Raw genomic sequence first — 24823 nt, 5'->3', positions numbered from 1 at the left:
TAAAAATTTGCACAAGTGTTAAAATACAAAATTTTGCTTACTTTAATGCTACAGAATAAGTGAATTTGGGCACATTTCAAAAAATACGCAGAGCTGGTCAAGACGGCTGCTTGCAACCCTGCACCATTCAAGTACAGCGCGTGGTCACCTTTTCTTTTTAACACAAGGAAGCTATACCTGCTACAAAGTGCGCTCCAAAATGTTCTTAGCTTTTCCCGGCACTGTGCTGGGGTTAGTCGCGTCCTCGCAGCCGGCACGTTGATCTTGGTTTGATAAATATATTGGGAAAAGACCTTGGATATGTCAGCAATTTATGTACTTCCATAAGGTGTGAAAATTCACAATTTTGCAGTTCGTACCACAGGCTAAACTGCCCTTGGTAGCGGCCACCTTTACCAGTGCATGTAGCAAATGCGACAAATTCTATATCTCATTGGATATGGCAGGACCCATTTAAATGTACTCATAACTGAAATTTGGCATTTAAATACTGGGAGGTTTACTGTTATGTGTACGAGTTGTGTGGAGAAAGATGTGACAAGGTGTTTGAGTGGGCTTAGCACAGGTGATGTGGATTAAAAAGTTGCAGAAACCTGTAGCCACCTCGATGTGTTTTGTGTTAACATTTCCGATAAGGGAGTGCGCCCGTACTATTTCATGTCAGGCTAGCCAATCATTAGTGGTTACCGTTATATTGATCACAAATAAAAAATAATGAACAGAATGATGGTTGCTACATTCCAGAGCAAAGTCTGGGCTGTCATGGACTCCTTAAAGGAGTCTCTGGGTTAATTTGATGATGCAGTCCTAACTAATGTGTCCTACATTGTGAGTGCACTGGTGAGCGCACTGGCCGTTGTGGCCTGTGTAGGGCCTGTAATCTCGTACTGTGCAGCACGGTGCGCTAGCCATTGAACTACCACTCCAGCTGGAGATTCGAAGCAAGATCGGCAAAGTATTGTTCCTCGGAGTTTGAGTGATGGCCATCTTGATCCCTCAGGAGCTTCTGGACCTGGTGTCCGGCCTCCAGTCGGCCATGGCTGAGGAGCAGCAGCGCTTCGACGCCCTGGGGCTCCAGCTGCAGCGGCTGGGTGCGCAAGGCGGAGACCCCGAGGAGCAGAGGGCGCTGTCTGCGGCGCTGTGTGCCTCGCAGCTTCGTCTGGCACGGCTATGCACCCGCAACATGCGCTGCTTTGCGCAGGTAGTACCTGCTCCAATGTGGGCATTCATACTCTGTGGCAGTGTGTAGTCATTTACGGTGTTTAAAAACAACTATGTTCTTAACATGCGGTCCAAATCTGATAACTTGTATTTAGAGGACAATGGAATATCTTTAGTGGGCTGGTACTTATAGTGGCCTTTCCCCGCATTTAGCCGTTGTTTGTCTGAAGCCGGTTTTTGTGGCAGCATGCTAATCAGCCGCCTGACACTGTGGCCAGGTTGCTGGGTGTATATATAGTGTTACTAGTGAACTGGTTGCCGTATCAGTCGACTCGACTCATGAATGAACCGTGAACGACGAAGTGGCGGTGCGCTGGACAACGACTGCGCTGACAGTGTGAAGCTGGGCCCTTGGAGTCTCTGAGCTGAGTGCTGGCCATCGCAGCGCAGCTGTCAGTACAGACTTCCCCGTAACATTCCTGTAACAATGTGTGCGTGTGCGTGCGCATGCGGCATGGACCAGTGTCCTGGCCTGCAAGGTCACCGGACTTGACATTTCTTGACTTCTTTTTGTGGGGATACACGAAAGATCGCGTGTGCCACAAACCTAAAGCTACACCGGAAGCGCTAAAGGCAGATTGCTGAGGCCTGTAGCGAGATACCGTCTTGCGTCATCAAGAAAGCTACATCGGACGGGCTGAAAAGATGCCAGTACTGCATTATGGCAGAGGGCGACTTGTTTGAACACATTCTTTAGACAGATATCACAGCGAGTGAATCTCTGCAATAGTTATCTGTGAAAAGAGCCATCTGTGTGAACTCTTGTACGACATGAAAAACGCACATAAGTACAATGAAATTACAAATTCCCTGCCGAGAAGGAATGGTCAGGAAATTAAAGCAACCTTCTGTGTCCATTTTAAATTTTTTCGTGAAAACCAGTGTAATTCACACGACGCTATCAAGCTTGTTATAGTGCGTCTTTGCTTTTTGGTCTTGCTCCCAAATTCGAACTCAGGAGGTTGTCATTGTTCCTCCGCATGCATTTTGCTAGTGTGAGAGCAAAACTGCCGCCCGAAACCACTGGCGCTTATCTTGGAACCAAGCGCAACGCAGAGCCCTGTCTTGGGCTGCACGAAAGGAGCGAAGCGGGTGATGTTATTACAAAGCACGGATGTGGGCACTGTAATTGTGGTGCATTCGAAGCGCGCTGTCAAGTGGTATTTTTCAAACTGTGCGGGCTTTCGTTTTTCCTGAATAAAAACGGCTATGCTAAGTCTAACTCACTGGAAGTGCCTGGGTTGGACAATATTTGTGGAGTTCCACAAGTTTCCTATTGACGCCTGAGCATTTCAAGCTATATTTAAAAAGTTAATCAATTTATCCCGGCTAATTATTCGAGTAGGACGAGCAAAAAAAAAATGGCACTGTAACTTAAACTCTAACAACGTCTACGCAGTTTCAGTTCTGAAGAACGCTTAGGTATTTTTTTATATCTTGGTCCAAGTTAGCTGGGACTCTCTGTATATATATATATATATATATATATATATATATATATGACTCTGACGAAGGCCAGACCCTGGTCGAAACGTTAGAATAAAGTTGTTGTTTTTCTACCGTGTGTCAACCGAATTACGTTTATATATATATATATATATATATGCATATGCATACGCATACACACATGCACCTAGCGACCTTCCCATCATGTCAGGCGGCTGGTTAGCAGAGCCTGCCACAATGCACCTATTCGCCTTTGGCCCAGCCACTCTAATCAACCATAAATTTTTTTTTAATTAACCAGGGTTTGAGCTTCAAGGAGCCTGGTTCAAAAAATGTTAACTGCATTGGAGGTGTCTAGTGACCAGTCTGCGATTGCCTTCAGTGTGTACCAGTGTCAAACCTGGGCTACTCCCCACATAGCACCAAAACATCCTTTTTTAGGGCATTAGCTTTCATGAAACCGTTGTTGTTTTATTTATTTATTTATTGGAAATACCTGCAGCGCTCATAGGCATTATTGCAGGGGGGAGGGGTGAGGATACGTAACAGAAGAGGATACAAAAGAAAGAAAAAATGAAGAAAAAGCAATACAGGCATGACACAGCAAGTACAAAATTAATGAATATGAAAAAACAACAAGGCATGAAAAGGAAGCACAAAAAAAAGAAACCAACTGCGCACTCATACATCTGATAGCAACGTGCGGAATATAGATTAAGCATGGCACTCAACAGCTCCCATCCCAGCGTCAGTTTAATGTTAGTAACACTGCTGTTACTGGAGACAAACCGAGCGGCAGGGTTGCCGTTGGGAATTTTTCAAAAAGAGCCAGAACTGAAGCTAAAAGTAGCCAAAAGTAGCCACACCACCTGATCTTGGCGCCAAATTTGTAGCCAAGTAGAAAAGAACCATTCTTATAAGCCACTTTTATTAATGAACAATAAATAATATCGTTTTGAATCAACACAAAAACACAGAGTAAATAAAGAGCACGGAATTTTGGGCCTCTTGCTCGGCCTTCAAGTATCAGGTACGTTGCAAATAAATAAAAGTTCCGTCCGCGTAGTTTATCTAGAGTAGATAGTGTTCTTGCCGGAGTAATTTTGGCACATTCTATTCAACAACTCAGCAGGAACGTTAAACGATGATGCTGTTTTTTCTTGGAGTCGTAGCCCGAATTTGATTCGCAGAATTGCCATAAGCAAATCCAGCTACATTTTGTTACGGATCTCTGTTTTCGTCAAGTTCACGCAAGAGAACACGCGCTCTGCATCAGCATTAGAAATTGGAAGGGTCAAAATTTTCAGTGCTCCTTGCGCCAGGTGTTGAAAAGGGCATTCGCCGCAAGTGTCCTTGTACGATGCCGCTGCGTGCCGGAAAGTCAAACATGATGCGCGATCAAGTGCACCGCTAATTCTCTGCTGCTGGCGTATTTCAGACTCCAGTTCGTTGGAGGAATATATGCGTCGAGGACGCGCGCGCGAATCAAGGCGGCCAGGACAGCGATGAGGACAGCAAAGCTTGGAAATAATTGTTCTTTTCTGTTCTTGCTTGCTATTGTATATGCAATTGCAAAAAACAAAAATGGCTAGTAAATGCGCCAAAATAGAAGTTCAAAGTAGCCAGAAAGTAGCCAAGGAGCCAGCGTGATATTTTCATCGCCAGACGGGGTCGAAAAGTAGCCAATTTGGCGCAAAGTAGCCACCAACGGCAACCCTGCCGAGCGGCAAAGTTCTGAATACGTTCAAGCATGTCGGCTAAACTTAACATTCGGGGTTGCCAAACAACACAAGCATACTCCAATATTGGCCGAATATAGGTGAAATATAGAAGCTCTTTAATTTTAATGGTGCCATTTTAAAATTTCTTCTTACAAAATTCAGCATGCCATAAGCTTTAGTAGAAACGTGCTTGTTCCAGGTGAGATTGGACGAAAAGTAAAAGTGCAGTTGTCGTCAGCACCCATGGCAGGTGTCGAAATGGAGAGAGGAAAATCCCCTCTTAGGGGAGAGGAAGGAAACAGGGAGGCTGCGGGAGGTGGTTGGCACAGAAGCCACCGCCAGACAAGAATGAATGCACAGGGATCGGTTTGGGGATCACTGCGGTTCTTAACATTTATCAGTGGCTTCGTAACTATATATCTGCTCCGATTATTTTCTGATGGCTGTGTAGTTTATAGCGCAATTTTAAGTGTCCACGATACGGAAATTCTGCATGAAGATTTTAACAGCATAGCCGCATGGTGCTAGTCTTGATAGCCAAACACTAAGGAATCTTATCATTCCACATCTTCGAGGGAAAAGGTTAATATTAATAGTCTTCGCTTGTATGAAATTAGAAATAATTCAGTGGGAAAAATCTTCTAAAATACAGTACTTAGGTTTGGCTCTTACTAAAGATCTCACACTCAATCAACACATTAATCGTATGATGAATAAAAGAAGTGGAATTCTTAACTTAGTAGACCGGACACTTCGTAATGCTTCCCACAAATTAAAACTTGCAGCTTATCAGGTGCTGGTAGGGCTGCACTTGGAATGCGCCAGTGTCGTATGGGACCCTCATCAACTAAGTGAGAAAGTAGAATGTATACCTCACGGGGAGCCAGGTTCATATCTAAACAGTATTCAGGAGAAGCTGGCGTCACTGACCCGAAAAATACTATTGGACTTGAACTATTGGTGGAGAGACGAAAAAAAAGTGGGCTGAAGCTGATCCACTGCAAAAATTATAATTTTTCCAAAATAGAGAGGCATAAATATATTCAACCCCCCCCTCCTTACTTAAAAGTGTGTATAGGTTTGAATGGGTGAGCAAATAGGATTATGGCATATTTGGTTTGGCTTTATAGGATTAGCGTCCTATAGCTACTCAGGCTATGAGGGACGCTGTAGTCGAGAGCTCCGGATTATTTCAACCACCTGGGTCTCTTTATCGTGTACTGACATCGCTCAGTACACAAAGTCGAGGTTCGATCTCTCACGCGGCGGTCGCATTTCGATGGATGTGAAATGCTAGAGGCTCGGTCACATTGGGACGTTAATCCTATAAAGCAAGACCAAATGTGTGAAAATCCTATTTGCAGACCATATCCACACTGTCAATCAGGTGATAGAGAAATGCGCAGAATATAACCAACCCCTATACACAGCGTTCACTGACTACGAGAAAGCATTCGACTCAGTGAAAACCTCAGCTGTCATGCAGGCATTGCAGAATCAGGATGTAGAAGAGTGCTATGTGAAAATAATGGAAGATATTTATAATGGTTGCATAGCTATCATAGTCCTCCATAAAGTCAGCAATAAAATTCCAATAAGACAAGGTGTCAGGCAAGGAGACACGATCTCGCCAATGCTATTCACCGCCTGTTTACAGGGGGCATTCCGAGGCCTGAATTGGGAACAGTTGGGGATAAGAATTTATGCAGATTGCCTTAGTAATCTGCGATGCACTGATGACATTGCCTTGCTAAGTCCCTCAGGAGATGAACTGCCAAGCATGATCATTTAGTTAAGACAGGCCCCAGTAAAAAAAAAAACCATTGGAACCAATTGGACATTCCAGTTAGAACTAAATGGACATTCCCATTGCTTCCAATTGGATTTCCCAATTGGAGCCAATTGGTTCCAGTTGTGTTTTTAGCCCCCGACCAATTGGATCCAACTGGACTAGCCAATTGGACCCATTGGGCCAGGCAGTTATTTGACCCAGAAAATATTCACAAAATATGTTACGTTCATTGAGAAAGGTAGCTAAACGTTTGAATAATTTGCTCTAGGATCCTGGATGAATATTTATACAACTTAGCACATTGTAACATGCAAAAGGAAAACTGATTTATGAGGACTGCGAGGAGACACACTGTCTAGTGCCAATCAACATTTTTCTACGAAATTGAAATTAACATGCTTTTATGGAAATCAAAGCCAACAGACACACATGCATCACACACAAGCAGCACTGCACATTCAGGCACTAGTAGCATACATTAGCTCAATATGTACATCCAGAGAACACATTTCTGCTCCAACATATATACCCAGTTCATGAGGCTCTCATGCTGGGGCCGGTTGCGCTTGCCACTGAGCGCAGATATTTAATTTAATTTCAGCTCCAGTGGTGGCGTAGGTGGTGAGTGCAATTTATTAGGCTAAGCTGCTGATAGCTCTTATTCTAAGTACCAGATTAGTTCTACCTTTTTCGTCAAACATGCAAACATTCATTGGATAAATTGGGTGCAGTTCGGCGGACCAATTGGATGCAATGGGTAAGACCAATTGGGCTCACCAATTGGAAACCCAAATGGTCCAAATGGATAGTCCATTTGGACCATCCAATTGGAACCAATTGGAAACCCAAATGGTCCAATTGGATAGTCCGTTTGGACCATCCAATTGGTACATCCATTCTAATTGGAAACTGAACTCATCCAATTGGATTTCCAATGGGTTCCTTTTGGTTCCAATGGTTTTTTTTGACTGGGGCAGAGCAGAACTGTGGGTCTAAAAATTAACATGCGGAAAACCAAAGTAACATTCACCAGTCTAGCAAGGGAACAGCAGTTCACAATTGGTGGTGAGGTGCTGGAAGTAGTAAGAGATTATGTCTTATGATTAGTAAGAGATTATATTATGTCCCATAAACAACAGGCATATTCCAGACGAGGCTGCACCAAAGCCTTATACGCTGCCAGTTTCACATGTTTTGGAGCCTTCGGCGTTTACGCCTCAAACACCACAGAGTCTTCAGAGGTTTCCCGCATGTAATATCGATGTGAGCATCCCAGTTTAGGCGATTAGTTATCTGAACTGCAAGGTATTTCACAGATGAGGATTCTGGAAGTGGTACACAAGCTATACAGTATGGAGTTTTATTTTTACAAATTCTAATTACCAAACATTTATTAACATTAAGAAACATGCCCCATTGGTTGCACCAGTTTGAGATCTTCTGCAGGTTACCATTAAGCTTAATTAGATCTGGTGCGGAGTTAACTAAGGAGTATAAAACGCAGTCATCTGCAAATATTTTAACTCTAACTTCAGAATCAACCACATTAATTATGTCATTTACATAAATTAAAATTAGGATAGGCCCCAGAACTGATCCTTGCAAAACATCAGATGAAACCGGAAGTGCATCAGAGTACTCATCGTTAACATGAACATATTGAAATCTGTCTTTTAAGTAGGCTGTAATAAGATCAATAATATTAAGATTAATTCTGGCAGTGTAAAGCTTTTCTATGAATTTAGTGTGTGGTACCTTATCAAAGGTTTTGGCAAAGTCAAGAAAAACAGCGTCCATTTGTTGTTTGTTATTAACTGCAATAAAAGAATCATGGCAAATGGTGATCAGTTGTGAGAGAGTAGATAAACCACGCCTAAATCCATGCTGCCCATCACATAAAAAATGGGTCGATTCCAAAAATTCCGTCAAAGCTCAGGGGATCACATAATCCAACATTTTGCAACTGGTTGCGACCAAATATATTGGGCGATAATTAGATATGCAAGATGGGTCATTGCCTTTGAAAACAGGTACGACAAGTGCGGTTTTCTGTTCTGGTGGGACTGCGCACTGAGACAGACAGGCGTTGAAAATAACATCGAGGTAATGTGATAACCATTCTGTTAACGGTGTAGAAAAGCTGGAGGGATGTTATCAGGCCCGCTAGACTTTTTAACGTCAAGTTTCAGAAAAAGATTCAAAATACCCTCGCGGGAGATAGTAACATCTGGCATTAAAGAAATGTAGCCAGCTGGCTTAGAAGAAAAACTCGAGGTTTTATCGGTATGCACTGATTGGAAATACTCATTAAACACGCCAGCAATATCTTTTGACCCTGTGACAGGTGAACCACTAACTATTAATGACACATTGCATTGTTTATTGCCATTAATGTATCGCCAGAACTTCTCCGGTGCTTCACTGAGAAAACGCCCAAGTGTCACATTAAAAAAGGGATCCTTAGCTTGCTTGCTTAGTTAAGAGGCCAAAACGAGTTTACTCGGGAGAAGCATGGGGTGTGCATATGTGGTCGCCCGAGTTATCTCGGGAGCGGCAGTGAAAGGGTTAAGGACAGCGTAGCTAGCTATGGAAAGAAAAATGATAGGTCTAGAGTTGACAGACCGGAAGTGGGCAGAGTGGGTGAGGGAACAGATGCGGGTTAATGACATCCTAGTTGAAATCAAGAGGAAGAAGTGGGCATGTAATGCGAAGGCAAGACAACTGCTGGTCCTGAAGGGTAATGGAGTGGATTCCAAGAGAAGGCAAGCGAGCGGCAGAAAGTTAGGTGGGCAGATGAGATTAAGAAGTTTGCAGGGAGACGGGGGCCGTGGCTGGCAAAGGACAGCCTGACAACGCCCACTGCCTTTGCCCTGCAGTGGGCGTAGTCAGTATGATGATGATGATGATGAATTCGGGATATTTGCTAAAATGCGCAAATTCAGTTTATTCAGCAGCACATGTCTGTGCTGGGAGCGCGGCAGAAAAGGCAACAATAAACTTGGGCCTAGTGGTTTGATTATCCACCTCGCATGCGGTAGTTGCGGGATTCCACGGCCTGGCGCTCAGCTTTAGGGTGAAATGCTTGGGAGATGGGCTTCTGGACCAACCTTGAAAAGACCAAAACACCTTTGTGCCATGTCGCTGTTTGGCCCCAGATGCCCTTGCGCCATACAAATTCACAGCAATCTAAAAACGTTGGCTATGGAAACCGTGCCCCCGTTACAGACATCAGTGGCGGCGACATTTTGCGACACTGAATGGAAGTGCAAAGCTCAAGAAAATTATGAAAAAAGCAAAAATTCCATAGAATACAGAATAGAGGAAGAATCTATGCAGGCATTCTTTCCCACACAACAATGTTGCCCTAGACAAGATGGCCAACCATGTGCATTTCCAGCTTGAACAAAGCAAGAAAGACTAGTTTTTTGCTTGAGCCATCCAAAATACATTGCATGCATTCCATTCACACCCTTAGTGTCTCTCCTGTAGCCCTCATAGTTCTTTTAGAGAAAGCATCGCCAACATCGAAAAAAGCACTTCGAGAAAACATCGAGAAAAGCACGCTTGCACAATTGGGCTTACCCCCATGCTGGCTTCTAATCGTGTTTTGGCCAGTTCCAGCTGGTGTTTGGCTAGCTCTCATGTTGCATCCCCGTCTTCTTTGTGCTGTTCTTCCCCCACTTGTATGACACTGCATGCCTGGTGATTGCAGCAAGCCATCCAGAAGAAAGAGGGTGAATCTCGGCCCAGTGGCAGCAGCAGCAGCAGGAGTGTTGTCGTCAGCAGCAGCAGCAGCACCAAGCGCCTGCGGGAGCCATTTCGAGACCAGGGTCCAGAACTCTCCAGCTCGCCCCTCATCCGGCAGAATCTCCTTGACATCTCTGACTTTGATGAGGTATGCACTGTGGCCGTGATTCAGGCTTGGATAGTGTACTCTTTCCTGGTATATCTCAAAGTCAAAGTGTTTATTCAGACAACTCAATGGTACAGTTGCCTAGGGCGTAGACTAATAAAAGGCAAATGGATGCCTGACAAAGAGTCCGCGCCCTTCTTGCTCCCATTCGAGAGCACAAGACATTCAGCGCATAAAATAAGCACATAACGAGATGAAAATACAGAAAGGATTGGTTGACAGTGAACTGCAGTAATTTCATATTGAACATTTATGTACCATGGGACAAATACTATGAGAAAGAACAGAATAAAAACGAAAAGAGTGGTTATGCCTGGAGTGACAACAGGTACATGGTGATGTGGTTTTTGAAAGCTTTCAATGACTTGCATTCTTGAGTAATGTTTAACAACAGGATGGTGACCGTTCAAAAAACTAGAAATTCTGTAGTTAAGTTTCTGGGTGCCGTAGTTCGTACGTATTTTTTCCTTGTCATAGCTTATGTGCAACTTAATATAACCTATATATTATAACTTATATCTGAAACAGAATGTATCACTGTGTGGTTGGCCGACTCTGCGTTGAATGAATTTTTTAATCCCTTCGATTCGGGTGGAAGTCTTGGTCGGTTTTCTGGCAGGGTAATATGGCCAAGCGCTTTTAGAAGACAATGCTATTACAAACAAGGGCATTCATAGAGGTCTAAATAACCAGCTTCATTACCAAGCCCCAAAAGTGCTTCAAGATTGCAAAACGTACCAACCCAGTGGGCACTTCCTTGGACGTCCTAGGGACGTTTGAAACATCCTAGGAACGTTTGGGACATCGCTAGGACACTGAATGGAGTGTCAGGGCCCATTGGGAAATAGCAATAATAACTACCAATTGTTGGTTATCATCTGGTGAGGCTACACACGTGCCAGATGCCTGAGTCTGGTTCAGGCCGCTTTCTGTCACTCTTTCAGGGTCCACGTGTGTCCTTGGAAACCCTTGAATATGGAAAAATTATTTTCAAGGGTCTTAGAAGTCCTGGAATTTCTCTGGGTCCTTGAAAACCTTTGAATACCTAGGGTGTACAGTTTCTTTCTTAACGGTAGGCTGTCAAGGGTTTCCAAGGACACACGTGGACAGTCTATGGAGAATCTATAGATTTATTGTCATACACTTCTAGTAGACTTTTGTCTGTAGTTCAAAAGCGTAGCTTTTTGGGCTCGCTTTTGTCTGTAGACTGTGAGAAAAGGAAATATGTATAGGAAGGCAATAGTCTATAAAAAGTCTATAAAAAGTCATTAGCTGCCACTGCAGTGTTGATGTCATCACCTGAGGTCCCCGATGAATGAATGCAATGATTGCAAATGACCGTTACTAATGGTAGATACAAGTCATTCTTGTATCGTTTGTACGCTTTACAAGCCATAGTGGCGCGTTGTATTGAGTCATTTATTTGGCAGTTAAAGTAAAGGACACTGAGCACAACTCCATGCAGTTATTGTCCTCAGTACAGATCGATTCTATTGCTCTTTCTGGATATGTTATTCTTTATCCTTTTCATTTATTTCTGGGAAAACTGCATTTAACGGGGCAAACTGCATTGAAAACTGTCATTCAATGCAGACTCATGATATCTGCCAGTGATGTTCCGTGACACAAAAAAATGCCGTCAGTTAGACCCTGAAATCCCTCTTTCAGGAAAATTAAGGCAGCATCAGCGCTTAAAATTTTCTGAAGCTGTAAACTCCTCCCTTTTGCCAATTTTTGCTTCTCAGATTCTCTGAAAAATGGAAAATTCCCTGGATAGAATATCACTGAAATCTGCACTTGAAAGTCTAGCCCGGAAAGGATAGCTCAAAAGGATAGGTTAGCTCGAGGTCATACAGTCGTCGTCCACCTCCGAACCTTCATCTCCACTAACATATGGCGAAATCATGAGCTACCGTAGAGACATGGCAGAGGCCTTTGCCCTGCAGTGGGAGTAATCAGGCTGATGACGATGATGCTGAGGGCAACACTATTCCATGGAGTTTTGACTAAAGGACTGATGAGTGTAGAAAGAGAGGTGTGGAAAGGCATTAAGTCATTTTTAAACATGTAGACCACTATAGTGGATATACCAAGCTGATATAGGACGCTGGAAGTTTTCAGGGTCCAGCTCGCTGGTGCTCTGCCTTAAAGACACGTGCAAAAACAAGCTTGTGGCCATGCTTATGCAGAGACAGCAGGTCATATCTTGGTTCCTGTAGAGCGAATTATTGTAATCTCTGCTTTGTTGAGCGGTGGGCAGCGTGCATTGGCACCAACCCAAACCACACAGATCTTTCATTGCGCTGAGCGGTTTGGACTACAGTTGAGCCCACTTATAACGAACTTGATCGTCATGCGGCATTTGTTCGTTGTATCCAAAGTTCGTAGTAAGTGGACCACCTATAATACGGGCAAAAAGAGCAAGCGAGACGAAAGTTAACTTTAGTTTTGAAAAAAGTCAGTGATGCATGTCTGCTTCTTCAAAGCTGATCGCATCACTGCCGTTCCTAATTTTTCCAGCGCGGTAATATGTCCATCGCCAAGGCCTCTGCTGCACACGAGTTCCTTAAGCGACGCGATGTAACCGATCGCGGTTGAAGCGTTCACAGCAACCGGCGGTAGAGCAGCATCCTCGTCATCGTCCACGTCGGTCTCTGGGCAGTCAGAAAGAATCGACGGCGCAATGCCCTCAGCGCGGGGTGGCAACGGAGCAACAAATCACGTGGATGCATCACAGCGACGCGGGTGGCGCCACTTTCTCTTTCGTCACCGCGCGCGCGCGCTTTTTCGTTTTCATTTTTCAACGCGCGCTTTTTTTTTTACTTTATTTTATCCGCAAAGGAGCGCCAGGGGACGCTTTGTGCGCTCTGTGTTCGCGTCTTGTCAGGGGAACACAAATTGCACGAAATTCGCCTGCCGCGGGTTCGCAGTCGAGCGAAACCGCGCCAAACACCGCCGGCTCGGTCAACTACGGGGGCCCGACAGCTTCGCGTTCGCTCTAACCGAGTGTTGAGGACACAACAGTTCGTTCTATGTGAGACACTGTGCCATTGCCCCAATATAGATTTTGACGGTAGCACCGCCCTCGTTCGTACTAAGCGAGCGTTCGTTATATCTGCGGCTGTTATAAGTGGGCTCGACTGTACTGTATTTACCCGACTGTAATGCTAGAACCGACTTTACGGATCTCTTATAAAAAACAAAGGATGTTTTTCGTGTGTTTATGGGGGTTTAACGTCCCGAAGCGACTCAGGCTAGGAGGGACGCCGCAGTGGAGGGCTCCGGAAATTTCGACCACCTGGGGTTCTTTAATGTGCACTGACATCGCACAGCACACGGGACTCTAGAATTTCGCCTCCATCGAAATTTGGGCGCCGCGGCTGGGATCGTACCCACGTCTCTCGGGTCAGCAGCCGAGCGCCATAACCACTGAGCCACTGCGGTGGCTGTAATGCCACAGCTGTATGTGCAAAAGATGGCTAAACAGTTACGAACAAAAATACCTCAACGAGTAGCTTTCACCCACCTCTCAAGAGAGCCTCAAAAAACATTATCAGATAAGACCGAAACAAAGATAAGCACGCAGAGTCCTCGTCATAAAGACGAAACTTCTCCCAGTCACTCGACTGCTCTACCGCGCGGTGAGCGAGTCATGCCTTGATTGTTGTTCTCGGCAGCATTTAAATGATCAGCCGATGTGCTGGACTTAAAACGAATGCGCGTTTCCTTTTGACGACGCATCCCACTCTCACTCGACATACACGAGTGCGCAGTCTCCGGTTATATGAGTTTGCTCTGCCACTGCACCAGTTTGATCATGCGCCGTGCTGGTCGCATGGCTTCCGTTCTGACCAATGCGGCATTCAAACTTTTTTTGGATAGGGAGCTTGGCTACTGAGCCGAACGAACTGCTATAAAAATGCAAAAGGCACCCGTGTGCTGTACAATATATCGGTGCACGTCAAATGACCCCAGGGGGTCTAAACTAATCGGGAGCTTTACACTATACAGCTTCTTTCAAAGTTAGAGTTTCTTTGGGACGTTAAACAGCATAATTTGCCATTTATTTCTATTTGTATTTGTTTCTTTTTGTTTCATGATGTTTGGGGCCGACCTGTACGACACATCAACCAATATGCGAGTAAATACAACATGCGCGCTTTTGCGTCCGCATAATATTTTATTTGTATTTGATTATTGTGTGAATTTTCAATTGTAACGTGAGGGGTGCCTTTTCCCTTCTATTTTCAGTTTAAAAGCAAAAAAAGGAAAACTTGTTGCAATCAAGTCAGTACAGTGCTTTTGGATTTCCGCATCACTCGAGTGTAAGGTGACTTTTTTTTTATTATTATTGAGGGAAATGATATGTCGCCTCTGGTTATAATTGAATCCATATTATTCAGTAACTACCCGCCGCAATGGCTCATTGGCTTTGGCGTCTGGCTGCTGATTCCAGGTCGCAGCGACCGTATTTAGATGGAGGCGAATTACAAAAATGCCTGTGTGTTGTTCGACGTCACCGCACATCTAAAAATCCTAGGTGGTCTAAATTATTCCAGAGCTCTCCAATATGGCGATGATCAGTAGCCCATGTGTTCCTTTGGGACATAATATTAAACCCCAGAATTATTGAGTAACTGAATTCTGGCAGGGCTCTCATGTTATAATTTTGGTCACAACCCAAAAAACAGCAAACGTCCTGGGGACGTCATCAAATGGGAAAAACGTCCTGATCCTGAACAGGACATTTTAAGTACATTTTCAGTGCATCACGGCCAAATGTCCTCATGGGGATGTCCTCAGTTTGTACTTTGCTGGATGACTCGAGGGTGAAAATTTCTTAAACAATCGTCCTTTCTCGGGACAGTATTGTGGCATTGAACTGAGATAAAGCCAGCTTTGTCTTTAGCACTCAGCTTTCATTACTTGAAAACTGCATGTTTACTAAAAGATACTTGTATACAATAGCGATATAAGTGTGACCGAAAAAATTATATGCCTTGAGGAGATATCTTAAGCTGTTCTGGCATTTAAACCTGGTCTTACGTACTGCACACATCTGATGGGCTTGGACTTTAGATTTTTGGGCCACAATTGTTGGAGTGGCTTTTCCATTGTGGCAGAATTCAACTCCTGAGAGAGTTACAGTTGTCGCTGCATGGAAAAACTGCACGAAGAACAACTTGTAAGTAGCAACTAATGCTGTGAACGGAACAGTCAGTTGTTGAGCATGGCAAAACTTTTGCCAGCTGTGTTTCTAGAATCCAAAAGAAACAAAACACTATTTCACAACCCTTGTGCACACCGCCTCCAAAAATTCAGCAAATAATGACCCACATTCTTGGGGCTGAATCACCATCTGATGTCCTGAAAACAGACTGAGAAGGTACTTCAAGGAAAATTTGAGGATGTCCTGAGGATATTCTAGGACATACTGAGGCCGGACAATAGGACTAAATGAGGATCAGTATAGGACATCTACAGGACAACACAATGTCCTCAAAAATTGTCTCATTGTATTGAAGTCGTGAGGATGTAGTTGTGTTGTCTGGGATGCCACATGTAGAGGGGGGCATTTGCTCTGAGGGCGCTGGTGAAGTCCTGCTTCTCTGTGCTCCCACCCAAGAGCACACAAACAAAGCGATAAAGCGCCGCCGCAGTGGCTCAGTGGTTATGGTGCTCGGCTGCTGACCCGAAAGACGCGGGTTTGATCCTGGCCGCGGCGGCTGGAATTTCTTTGGAGGAGAAATTCTAGAGGCCCGTGTACTGTGCGATGGCAGTGCATGGTAAAGAAACCCAGGTGGTCGAAATTTCCGGAGCCCTCCACTACGGCGTCTCTCATAGCCTCAGTTGCTTTGGGACGCTAAACCCCATAAACCAAACCAAACCAAGATGCACCGTCCCTGTCTGTCGTCGCAGGTGGAAGCGGCCTTCTCCTCGATGATGGAGGATGGCCCTTCCTCCCAGGGGGTCCTCTCCACACCGTTTGCTGCTCCGGGGGAGAACCACATTGACAACGACTTCGACCCCAAGGACTTTGTTGTGCACAGGTGGGGGCTCCTTTTGCAGCCACTGCAGCTGTCGGGGAGGGGGAGGCATATTAACCTAAAATTTGCTAAAGGTCTTCTCTTTCACTTCCAGCTGGAAAAGTGCTTTTTCAGCTTAAATGGGCTATGTCAACAGACTATGGTATTCTGATCTCAAAGGCACTACTTTCACTGAAGGTGTGGGTTTCACAAGGTAGCAAATGTGGGTTTCACAAGGTAGACTTCATTAGAGGTATAAAAATGTTATTGCAGTGCTTGGAAAAATGCATCATTAGATGAGATACATACAATGCTCGATGGCAAACTGTTCCAGTCTCAAACAGTTCTAACAAAAAAAGAATAACGCAAGCCGTCACACTTATTCCCTGACGTTCAAGCAGTGGTCCAGCCGCTTTGAGATATAATGAGGTGCCTGGATATATTGCTCGCGGTTTATGCCAGTTTTCAAGTAATAAATCTCATGGAAAAAATTCAGTCTGATGTACTATCTTCACACAGTGCCCCTTCATAGCATGAGTCGCATTGGGATGCTAAACCCCATAAACTAAAAACCAAACCATGACATATTTTTGAGGATTTTAGGAATACGTAATTTTATACCTACCCTCAGAAAATTTTGCTCTTGTAGCCCCAGAAGATTGTGTATGTATGTATTTTTTTTCTGAATTTTCTGAAAAGACTGCAGAGATAAGAATATGTGGCAGGAGGCAGGTTCAACACTTATTCCATTCCCACTGAAGTGCTACAGGTGAAGATATTCTTTGAATTTTTTTGCGCAGAGCACAAATTTTGTTGAATTTTTCAATGCAGTGTTTGTTGACGATCTAGAGGGAAAAGAAATTTAGAGCAGAAATTTAAAGCTCTTAGATTTGAAAAAAAATAATAATAATAATATCCCGAGCCACAGTTTGGTCCCAGAAATGAAACAAAACAGATTGCGTCAAAATAGATGAAAGCGGTCGTGAACAGTACTGCTCTGGAAGGCCAGTATCTTGGCAGAAAACCGTGATGGATAAAACCGCCCCCTGTTTGAGCGTTTCCCCACAGTGCAGAGCCACAGCAGTTCACAAAACAGTTTTTTTTTTTTTTAGTGTACTCCCTGGTTGATTTGAGCATTGAAGCTTTGGAACGGCAAAGAAAACGAGGCATAAAAGCAGATACAACAGTTATATAAAAAAAGGCCATTTTTGGGGTTTTGAAAGTCATGTCCCCATTAAGGAGGCCTCAAATTGGACAGGATCATGATTGGCAGTTTGCCAATATCTCTCAAGAGAAAAGTATACAACAGCTGTACCTTACCGGTACTCACCTATGGGGCAGAAACATGGAGGCTAACAAAAACGGTTCAGCTTAAGTTTAAGAACAACGCAGTGAGCTATGGAAAGAAAAATGATGGGTGTAACGGTAAGGAATCGGAAGCGGGCGGAGTGGGTGAGGGAACAAACGCCTGTTAATGACATCCTATTTGAAATCAAGAGGAAGAAATGGGCTTGGACAGGGCATGTAATGCGAAGGCAAGATAACCTCTGGTCCCTAAGGGTAGCGGAGTGGATTCCAAGAGAAGGCAAGCGTAGCAGGGGGCGGCAGAAAGTTAGGTGGGCGGATGAGATTAAGAAGTTTGCGGGAATATGGTGGCCGTGGCTGGCTAAGGACAGGGTTAGTTGGAGAGACATGGGAGGGGCCTTTGCCCTGCAGTGGGCGTAGTCAGGCTGATGATGAAATTGGACAGAGTTGTCCTCTGTGTAAATCTTTTTTCTTGGGTGGCAGGAACACGTTTGTGGTGGCGGACGACTACCACTCGGAGGACTCGACCCTGGCCGGCAGCAGCCCCCAGCCGCTGGTGCGGGAGGCCTCGAGTGACGCGTCCGATGACGACGAGGGTGACTACCACCTGCGCTGCTACGAGGAGGACGACGAGGAGATGCAGCAGCACGGGGGAGGAGGCAGCTACGACTCACGGCACCACTACGCCTTCTACCCGGAGGAGACGGAGCTCGAGGTGATCCCAGAGGAGGACGAGGACCATGCGAGCAACTCTGACTGCTCTGACCCCATGGGTGAGGGCCCCTCTCCTGTGGAAACAGCAGGAGGGTTTAGTGCTTGTAGTAGTGAATGGTGGTTCATCATCATCATCATCATCAGCCTGACCACACCCACTGCAGGGCCTCTCCCATGTCTCACCAATTAACCCTGTCCTTCGCCAGTTGCGGCCACCGTATCCCCGCAAACTTCTTTATCTCATCTGCCCACCTAAGTTTCTGCCGTCCCCTGCTATGCTTGCCTTCTCTTGGAATCCACTCTGTTACCCTTGAGGACCAGCGGCTATCTTGCCTTCACATTTCTTCCTCCTGATTTCGACTAGGATGTCATAAACCTGCGTTTGTTCCCTCACCCACTCCGCCTGCTTCCGATCTCTTAACGTTACACCTATAATTTTTATTTCCATAGCTCGCTGCCTAGTCCTTAACTTGAATTGAACCCTCTTTGTTAGCCTCCACGTTTCTCCCCCTTAGGTCAGTACCGGTAGGATACAGCTGTTGTATACTTTTCTCTTCAGGGATATTGGCAAGCTACCATTCATGATCTGAGAGAACCTGCCATATGCGCTCCACCCCATTCTTATTCTTCGAGTAATTTCCCTCTCATGATCCGGATCAGCTGTCACTACCTGCCCTAAGTAACGAATTCCCTTACCACTTCCAGCACCTCAATACCAACTGTGGACTGACGTTCCTGCGCGAGATTGCTGAACGTTACTGTTGTTTTCTGAATGTTAATTTTGGGGCCTACCGTTCTGCTCTGCCTGTCTAACTCATTGGTCATGCTTTGCAGTTCATCTCCAGAGGGACTTAGCAAGGCAGTGTCATCAGCGAATCTCAGATAACATTAACTGTGAAGAAGATGGGCACTCCCCCAGCCCCATTGCTCAGAGCAAGCCCCTGCTCAGCCTGATCGATGACGGACTTGCGTCGCAGCGCTCCTGCCATTGACCTGAGTGTCGCCATAGAAACCGCTGTTGCATAACGTATCATAACTCATGATTACGATCGAAATAATTAAAATAAAATATTGGTCTTATCATCGTTGTTACGATAGTAGGATACAACTTAACGCTTTCAGGCACCATTTTTTGTTTTGACTGAAATCAATTAATTTTTTACCTAAGTAGTATATTCAGGCCTCAACAAAGGGAATTAGTTTTCAAGCGTGAAAGACCAGCAGGTCAGTTTGTACAACGATGTGGAGAATTCCACACAAAGTGTCAGATTTGTTAGATATAGTAACATCGAAATGTTCTCGTGTGTCAGGTAAGCACCCTAGAGATCATGGAATCACTTTGTGTTTTGAAGATTCACACTACGCTTGAAATTGAGGAAAACCATCTATGTTTTCGCTCGCGGCAAAATCTGTCTGCACAAAAACGGCGGACAAAGTGCTACCTAGCTCACTGTTATGTGAAATATTACTTACTGCGTTCGCTACATGGCACCAAAAAAAAAAAAAAAAAAACTTATTTGCAACAGCAAGGGTGCTCAATTTGACTGAAATAATGAAATAACTGTTAAGTGCTCCAGTTTCTCAGAAAAAGCTGTAAGTTTGCCGCTTACACAATTGTGTACAAAGTGCCTGGAAGGGTTAAAGAAACAGTCGCAACAGTAAACGAAATCAGCTTTTTAGTGTTTGACTGTATCAAACAATCCAAGTATCAAAAATCTAGAGGTCATAATGTTTTCTTGTGATAAACTTCTTTTTAAGGTAACAAGAAAAGTTTAAGCAGCAGACTACTTTTTCATCGTGGGGAAATTTTGTGCGTGAAGGCTGAAAGTGGGCGGAGCTTCACTGCAAAGTTAAGTTGTATCCGACTTTATCTGTTAATATTAATTACCAATATTTATCATTACTGTTAACATGATTGTGATTAAAATAAAAAACTTGGTACCTTCTTTACCACTTAAATACAGAAGAAAATGCATAGGATTTGGAAGTCGGCCCACCCCCAAATATTCCAAAGCACTGCCCCAAATTTTGGAAGTGGGGCCGGCCCACGCCAGAAAGTGGATCAAAGTGGATTACTGGGTGTTTAAAGGTGAAAATGTGGGTCTGGTTAGTATAATCCCATATCATAATCCAATAGAAGGTACCTAAACATTCTATAGTAGGATACAACTTAACACACACAGACGACTAATTTTCTGTTTTAGTCTCGTGTTGAGAGTTTCTTCTGGAAAGGTGGCCTCATATACCTTGACTGCGCTGTGAATGCAGGCGAGCGGAGTCGAATGACCGAGCACGACTCGGGTGTGACTGATGAGCAGCACAGCAGCGGCAGTGACGATGAGCAGAGGCACAGCAAGAGGTCCGAGGACACGGACAGTGGCCTCCACTCGCTTCCCTGGGCCCGGGAGTGTGACTCGTCTCGAGGAAGCCCGGAGAACAGCCCCGACACCAAGCAGCGGCATGAGCCAAAGCCTGATCCAAAGCCAGAGTCAAAGCCAGAGCCACGGCAAGGGTCCAGGCACGCAAGTGATGTTCCACGGGCCACGGTTTCTATCCAGTGCAATGGTCCGGACTCTCTTCGCAACGTAAGCACTTTTAATTCTCATGGGGTTGAATACATGGGAATCCAGTTAGCATTGGTAGATCACACATTTTGGCCCAGTTGCATGAAGCAGATAAGGAAGCCTAGTTGCTAGTCTAACCTTATTCACAGTCTAAACCCTCAGCTGTATTTGAGGAAAGGAAGGGCTCATAAACTGCCCCACTTTGTCAGTGGACATTTGACCATGCAGTGAGGAAAAAATAAACTATGGAGATGCTTAATTCACCTCAAGGGCCTATTCACGCTTGCAAGTAGCAGAGTTGTGCAACCGTTTTGGTCGAAAAGCAACAGTTGCAAATATGGCATTGAAGTTTGCACACACAATGACAGGGTCAGTACAGAAACTTTGGTGGAGGAAAGGGCCCAATGCAGAAGCAGTATGCTCAAGAAGTACTTTGGTTTGGGCTAGTTGGTTCATAGCTAAGATTGATTCTGAACACCTCTTTGATTCTTGATTCTGCACTGGGCCCTTTCCTCCCTAAAAGTTTCCGTTCCAACCCTGTCCTTGTATGCACAAACTTTATTGGCATTTTCCCCAGCCAGTCACGAGTTGCGCCTGTTTTTGTGCCTTCCTTGTATCTTGTGCGCCCTTTTCAGAATCAACCTTAGCTATTGGGGGAGGCCAGTGGGAGAGGAGTCTCTGTCCAGCAGTGGACATAGCTGGGTGGGTGATGATGAAAATGGTTGCGATGAACTCACAAACAAGGAACGCCACTGTTGAGTGGAGTCAGTGGGCAGTGCAGTGCAAGTCATTTTTTCATGCTGGTGGTCACTGAGCTACGGTGAACTCCCTTTTGTGTCAGCAGTAAAACCCAATCATTTGTTGCAATATTAGCTGGTAAAACTGCAGCACTGGTTCAGGTGACACGACCTTGGGAGCATCCCCATCAGCCTGACTACGCCCACTGCAGGGCCTCTCCCATGTCTCTCCAATTAACCCTGTCCTTCTTTGACAGTTGCAGCCACCGTATCCCCGCTAACTGCCTAATCTCATCCCACCACCTAACTTTCTGCCGCACCCTGCTACGCTTGTCTTAACAACCAAAGGTTCTTCAATAAAACATGATGCTGGGCTAGTTGGTTATTCATACTTGGTAGGAAGAGCGCACAAAAAACGACAACCACAGGGGAGGACAAGACACAAAAGAACGCTGCTATCAACTTATTTATTTTGTCATCAAGTCACGTTTATATAACCAGCCAGTCACATCACTTGTCACACTTTGCGGTGCCAGCTATCTTAGACTAACAGATATGAAAGGTGTGATCACCTCTTCAGCTGTAAATGTAGCTATTGTAGCTATTGAAGAGGTGATTAAACCTTTCTTATCTGTTAGTCTAAGATAGCTGGCACTGTATAGTGGTGTGACAAGTGATGTGACTGGCTGGTTATATAAACGTGACTTGATGACAAAATAAATCATTTGATAGTAGCGTTCTTTTGTGTCTTGTCCTCCCCTGTGGTTGTCGTTTTTGCGCTGTCTTCCTACCAAGGGCCAAAGGTTATCTTTCCTTCCCAAGATAACTGATACAAATTTTTGCATCTGTGTCAGGAACAGCTGTAAACTTGAAGGTATCATTTATTGCAAGAGTTGCCATGTTTTCGTTCTTGGCAGAGATTGGTGTGCAAGCGTTACTTTGTGAAACGTTAATTTTTTCGCGGTGGTTTGTGAGCACTAGCAGAGTTTTCCTCCAACATCTTCAAAAGCAAAGGTAGCGATAGGCAGGGATGTGCATTGCCGTTTAGTCATTCACTTTCTGCAGTCACAGGCTTGTTGATCTAGGAATGCGACTGATTATAACATCTTGGTCTCAGCTAGTCAGCACACATCACAAATCATTAAGGAGCACGATAAAACAAGGGTGCCAGTGGAGCGACACAGGGAGTGCATGTCTTGTCATTTCTGTTCAATGGTGAAGTGGTTCAGTGCCTGAGCGACAAAAAGAGGCGTGTTCAACTACGTTCAGATGGCATCAGCTTTGTGAAAATCCTAACTGGTCAAACTGGTTTAAGGAGCAATTTCCTAGTTGATTCCAGTGGGATTCCAGTTGGTTGCAACAGGAACTCAACTGGGAGCCAACTGGAATCAACTGGGAAATTGTTCCTTAAACCAGTTTGACCAGTTACGATTTTCGCCTTGAAACTGGGCTTTGCATGGGCCGGTGTTTCTTTCTTGTGCTCTGTTGTGAGCTTGGAGAAAGCGCTGCAGCACTGTGTGTCTTGTGCCCAGGTGCTGTCAGCACAACACAACGACGCGTCATCACCGCGCGGCCCCGAGCTCCTCAAGGGCAGTCGTCTGGCCGAGCTCATCAAAAGCTTCGAGCAAGTCTCTGTGGCTGCAAATAATCAGTCGCCCCCTCCATCATTGCGTAGCACAACCACCTTCTCCACCTCGTCGTCCCCTGCCACATCTGCGACAGTGACGGTGACCACGAGGCCACGACCGACCGAAGCCGTCACCACAGTGATGGTCAACCACACCCCTGTGAACAGATCCCCGTCGCACGCGACCAATGGGAACCTGGACCATACGGCGAGGGTGCCGGTCAACCCCTCTCCCGACGAGGAACTTCTGCCCCGGAGCTCAACCCTCATGTGGGACCCCGTGAGTGCACCAAGTTTCCTGGCCCTAGGTTCCGAACATTTTATAAATATCAAGCCTCGTCACATAACCTCCCATTTATACTAAACAAATAATACACACTCTCCGGGATTCAGTAGAAGAGGTTTGAGCTCTGTTTCCTTGTAATTGCCCTGTTCTGGCGATACTTTTGTTTTGTTACACTTCGTTTTGTTTTCTTATTTTTCTTCCTTTCTGTTCTTGTACTTTTATTTCTACTAATTGATTGTACAATTCTGTTGCCACATTCTTGAAATGTGTTTTCTGACATAAGTTGTTTCACTTATGCCCTTGCTATAATTTCAGTGCTAAGGATTTTGTATAAAATCTTTAATTACTGTTGCAAACTAGAGGTAACATGTCTGTTTTAAATATATTATGATGTTACTGATACTGCTACGTAACATCCTTCTTGGCCTTAGTCAAGCTGCATGAGCGGCTTCTAGCCAAGATGGCCCTCCAGGCACTTCCTGGACAATAAATAAACATTGAATTGAATTGAATGTGAATCCAGGGGGTTCAAAAATGCCCCTTGCAATGGCCAGAAACGGAGTTGGAGCCAGTCATATTAAAGGGTCCCTGAAAGGGGTGTCTGAGGTTGGCAAACAAATACTTGCATTATGTAGAGCGTAGGCCACTGAACGTTCATGCCGCGTACAATACATCAAAGGCGAGTAGATAATTTACAATACATTTTCAAAAACTACCTCTCCCGAGCCTCGCGGCGACCAGCGGCGGTGAACTTCCGCCCGAATCCGTACTCATTACGTCAGTTTGTACTCTTTACGTCACAAGTGCTGGGCTATGATTGGTTCGCGGTGCCAACGTGAAATCACGCATTTAACAAACTAGAAGCTCTAGATACTTCACACTCTTACTTTTTTCGGAAACATTTCGCATTTCAGCAAGCAGAGTTGTCGTTTATATGCATGTTTACGCAGTTATTGTGTGTTCGGTGTCAGAAATTAGTACTGCACTTCCGGTTTACAATGTTTTCGTCTGCTCGTGCCGCTTGTGTCACTCCGCCGACGTCGAACCGAATCGAGAATCGAGGTGCGATTTGGAGTCACCGCACTACTGATTTCTGTCGCGACCTCCGTCGCATGCGCAATCAAAATGGACCGGCCGTGCTGTGTCGTTGGTTGCAAAGCCAGGGTTCGGCAAGATGTTGCCCTTCGGTACTGTCTGCCGAAAGATGGAAGTGAGCGAGCCGTCGTCGTCGTCAGGATTCAGCGCTCGATTTCTGAACGGCGTGTCCTTAAAAGCTTGGCCGACGCGCTGCACCGATCGTCGCTTGCAAACTGCCGCCCCACTACAAGCAGGGAGACACGGGGCGGTGAGCATCGCTGCGCCGCCCTACCCAAGCTCCGCTCACAACCGGTGTCGCACTTCGCCGCCGTGCAGCAATGCCTGAGCGCTGCTTGGGATGGTGTACAAATATCACAAGGCAAGATCGCCTTGT

General features: G+C 45.1%; 1 protein-coding gene across 4 annotated transcripts in view; it reads left to right on the top strand.

The window, feature by feature from the left end:
• Positions 1 to 24823, top strand: part of LOC149337810 (uncharacterized) — a 309160-nt gene that overhangs the window by 221636 nt on the left and 62701 nt on the right. For all 4 annotated transcript variants that reach the window (XM_089553537.1, XM_089553541.1, XM_089553539.1 and 1 more), the window contains 6 exons: positions 1001 to 1201; positions 9893 to 10075; positions 16013 to 16143; positions 17908 to 18197; positions 20407 to 20723; positions 22972 to 23346. In XM_089553537.1, coding sequence (XP_089409663.1) covers positions 1001 to 1201; positions 9893 to 10075; positions 16013 to 16143; positions 17908 to 18197; positions 20407 to 20723; positions 22972 to 23346 — 1497 coding nt within the window. The remainder of the gene's footprint in view (positions 1 to 1000; positions 1202 to 9892; positions 10076 to 16012; positions 16144 to 17907; positions 18198 to 20406; positions 20724 to 22971; positions 23347 to 24823) is intronic.

The sequence above is a fragment of the Amblyomma mixtum genome, chromosome 7, assembly GCF_055824585.1.
Source record: "Amblyomma mixtum isolate Tamu chromosome 7, ASM5582458v1, whole genome shotgun sequence".
Taxonomy (NCBI): Eukaryota; Metazoa; Arthropoda; class Arachnida; order Ixodida; family Ixodidae; genus Amblyomma; species Amblyomma mixtum.
Note: the sequence above shows the minus strand (reverse complement) of the source record. Positions and strands in the feature narration are given on the sequence as shown.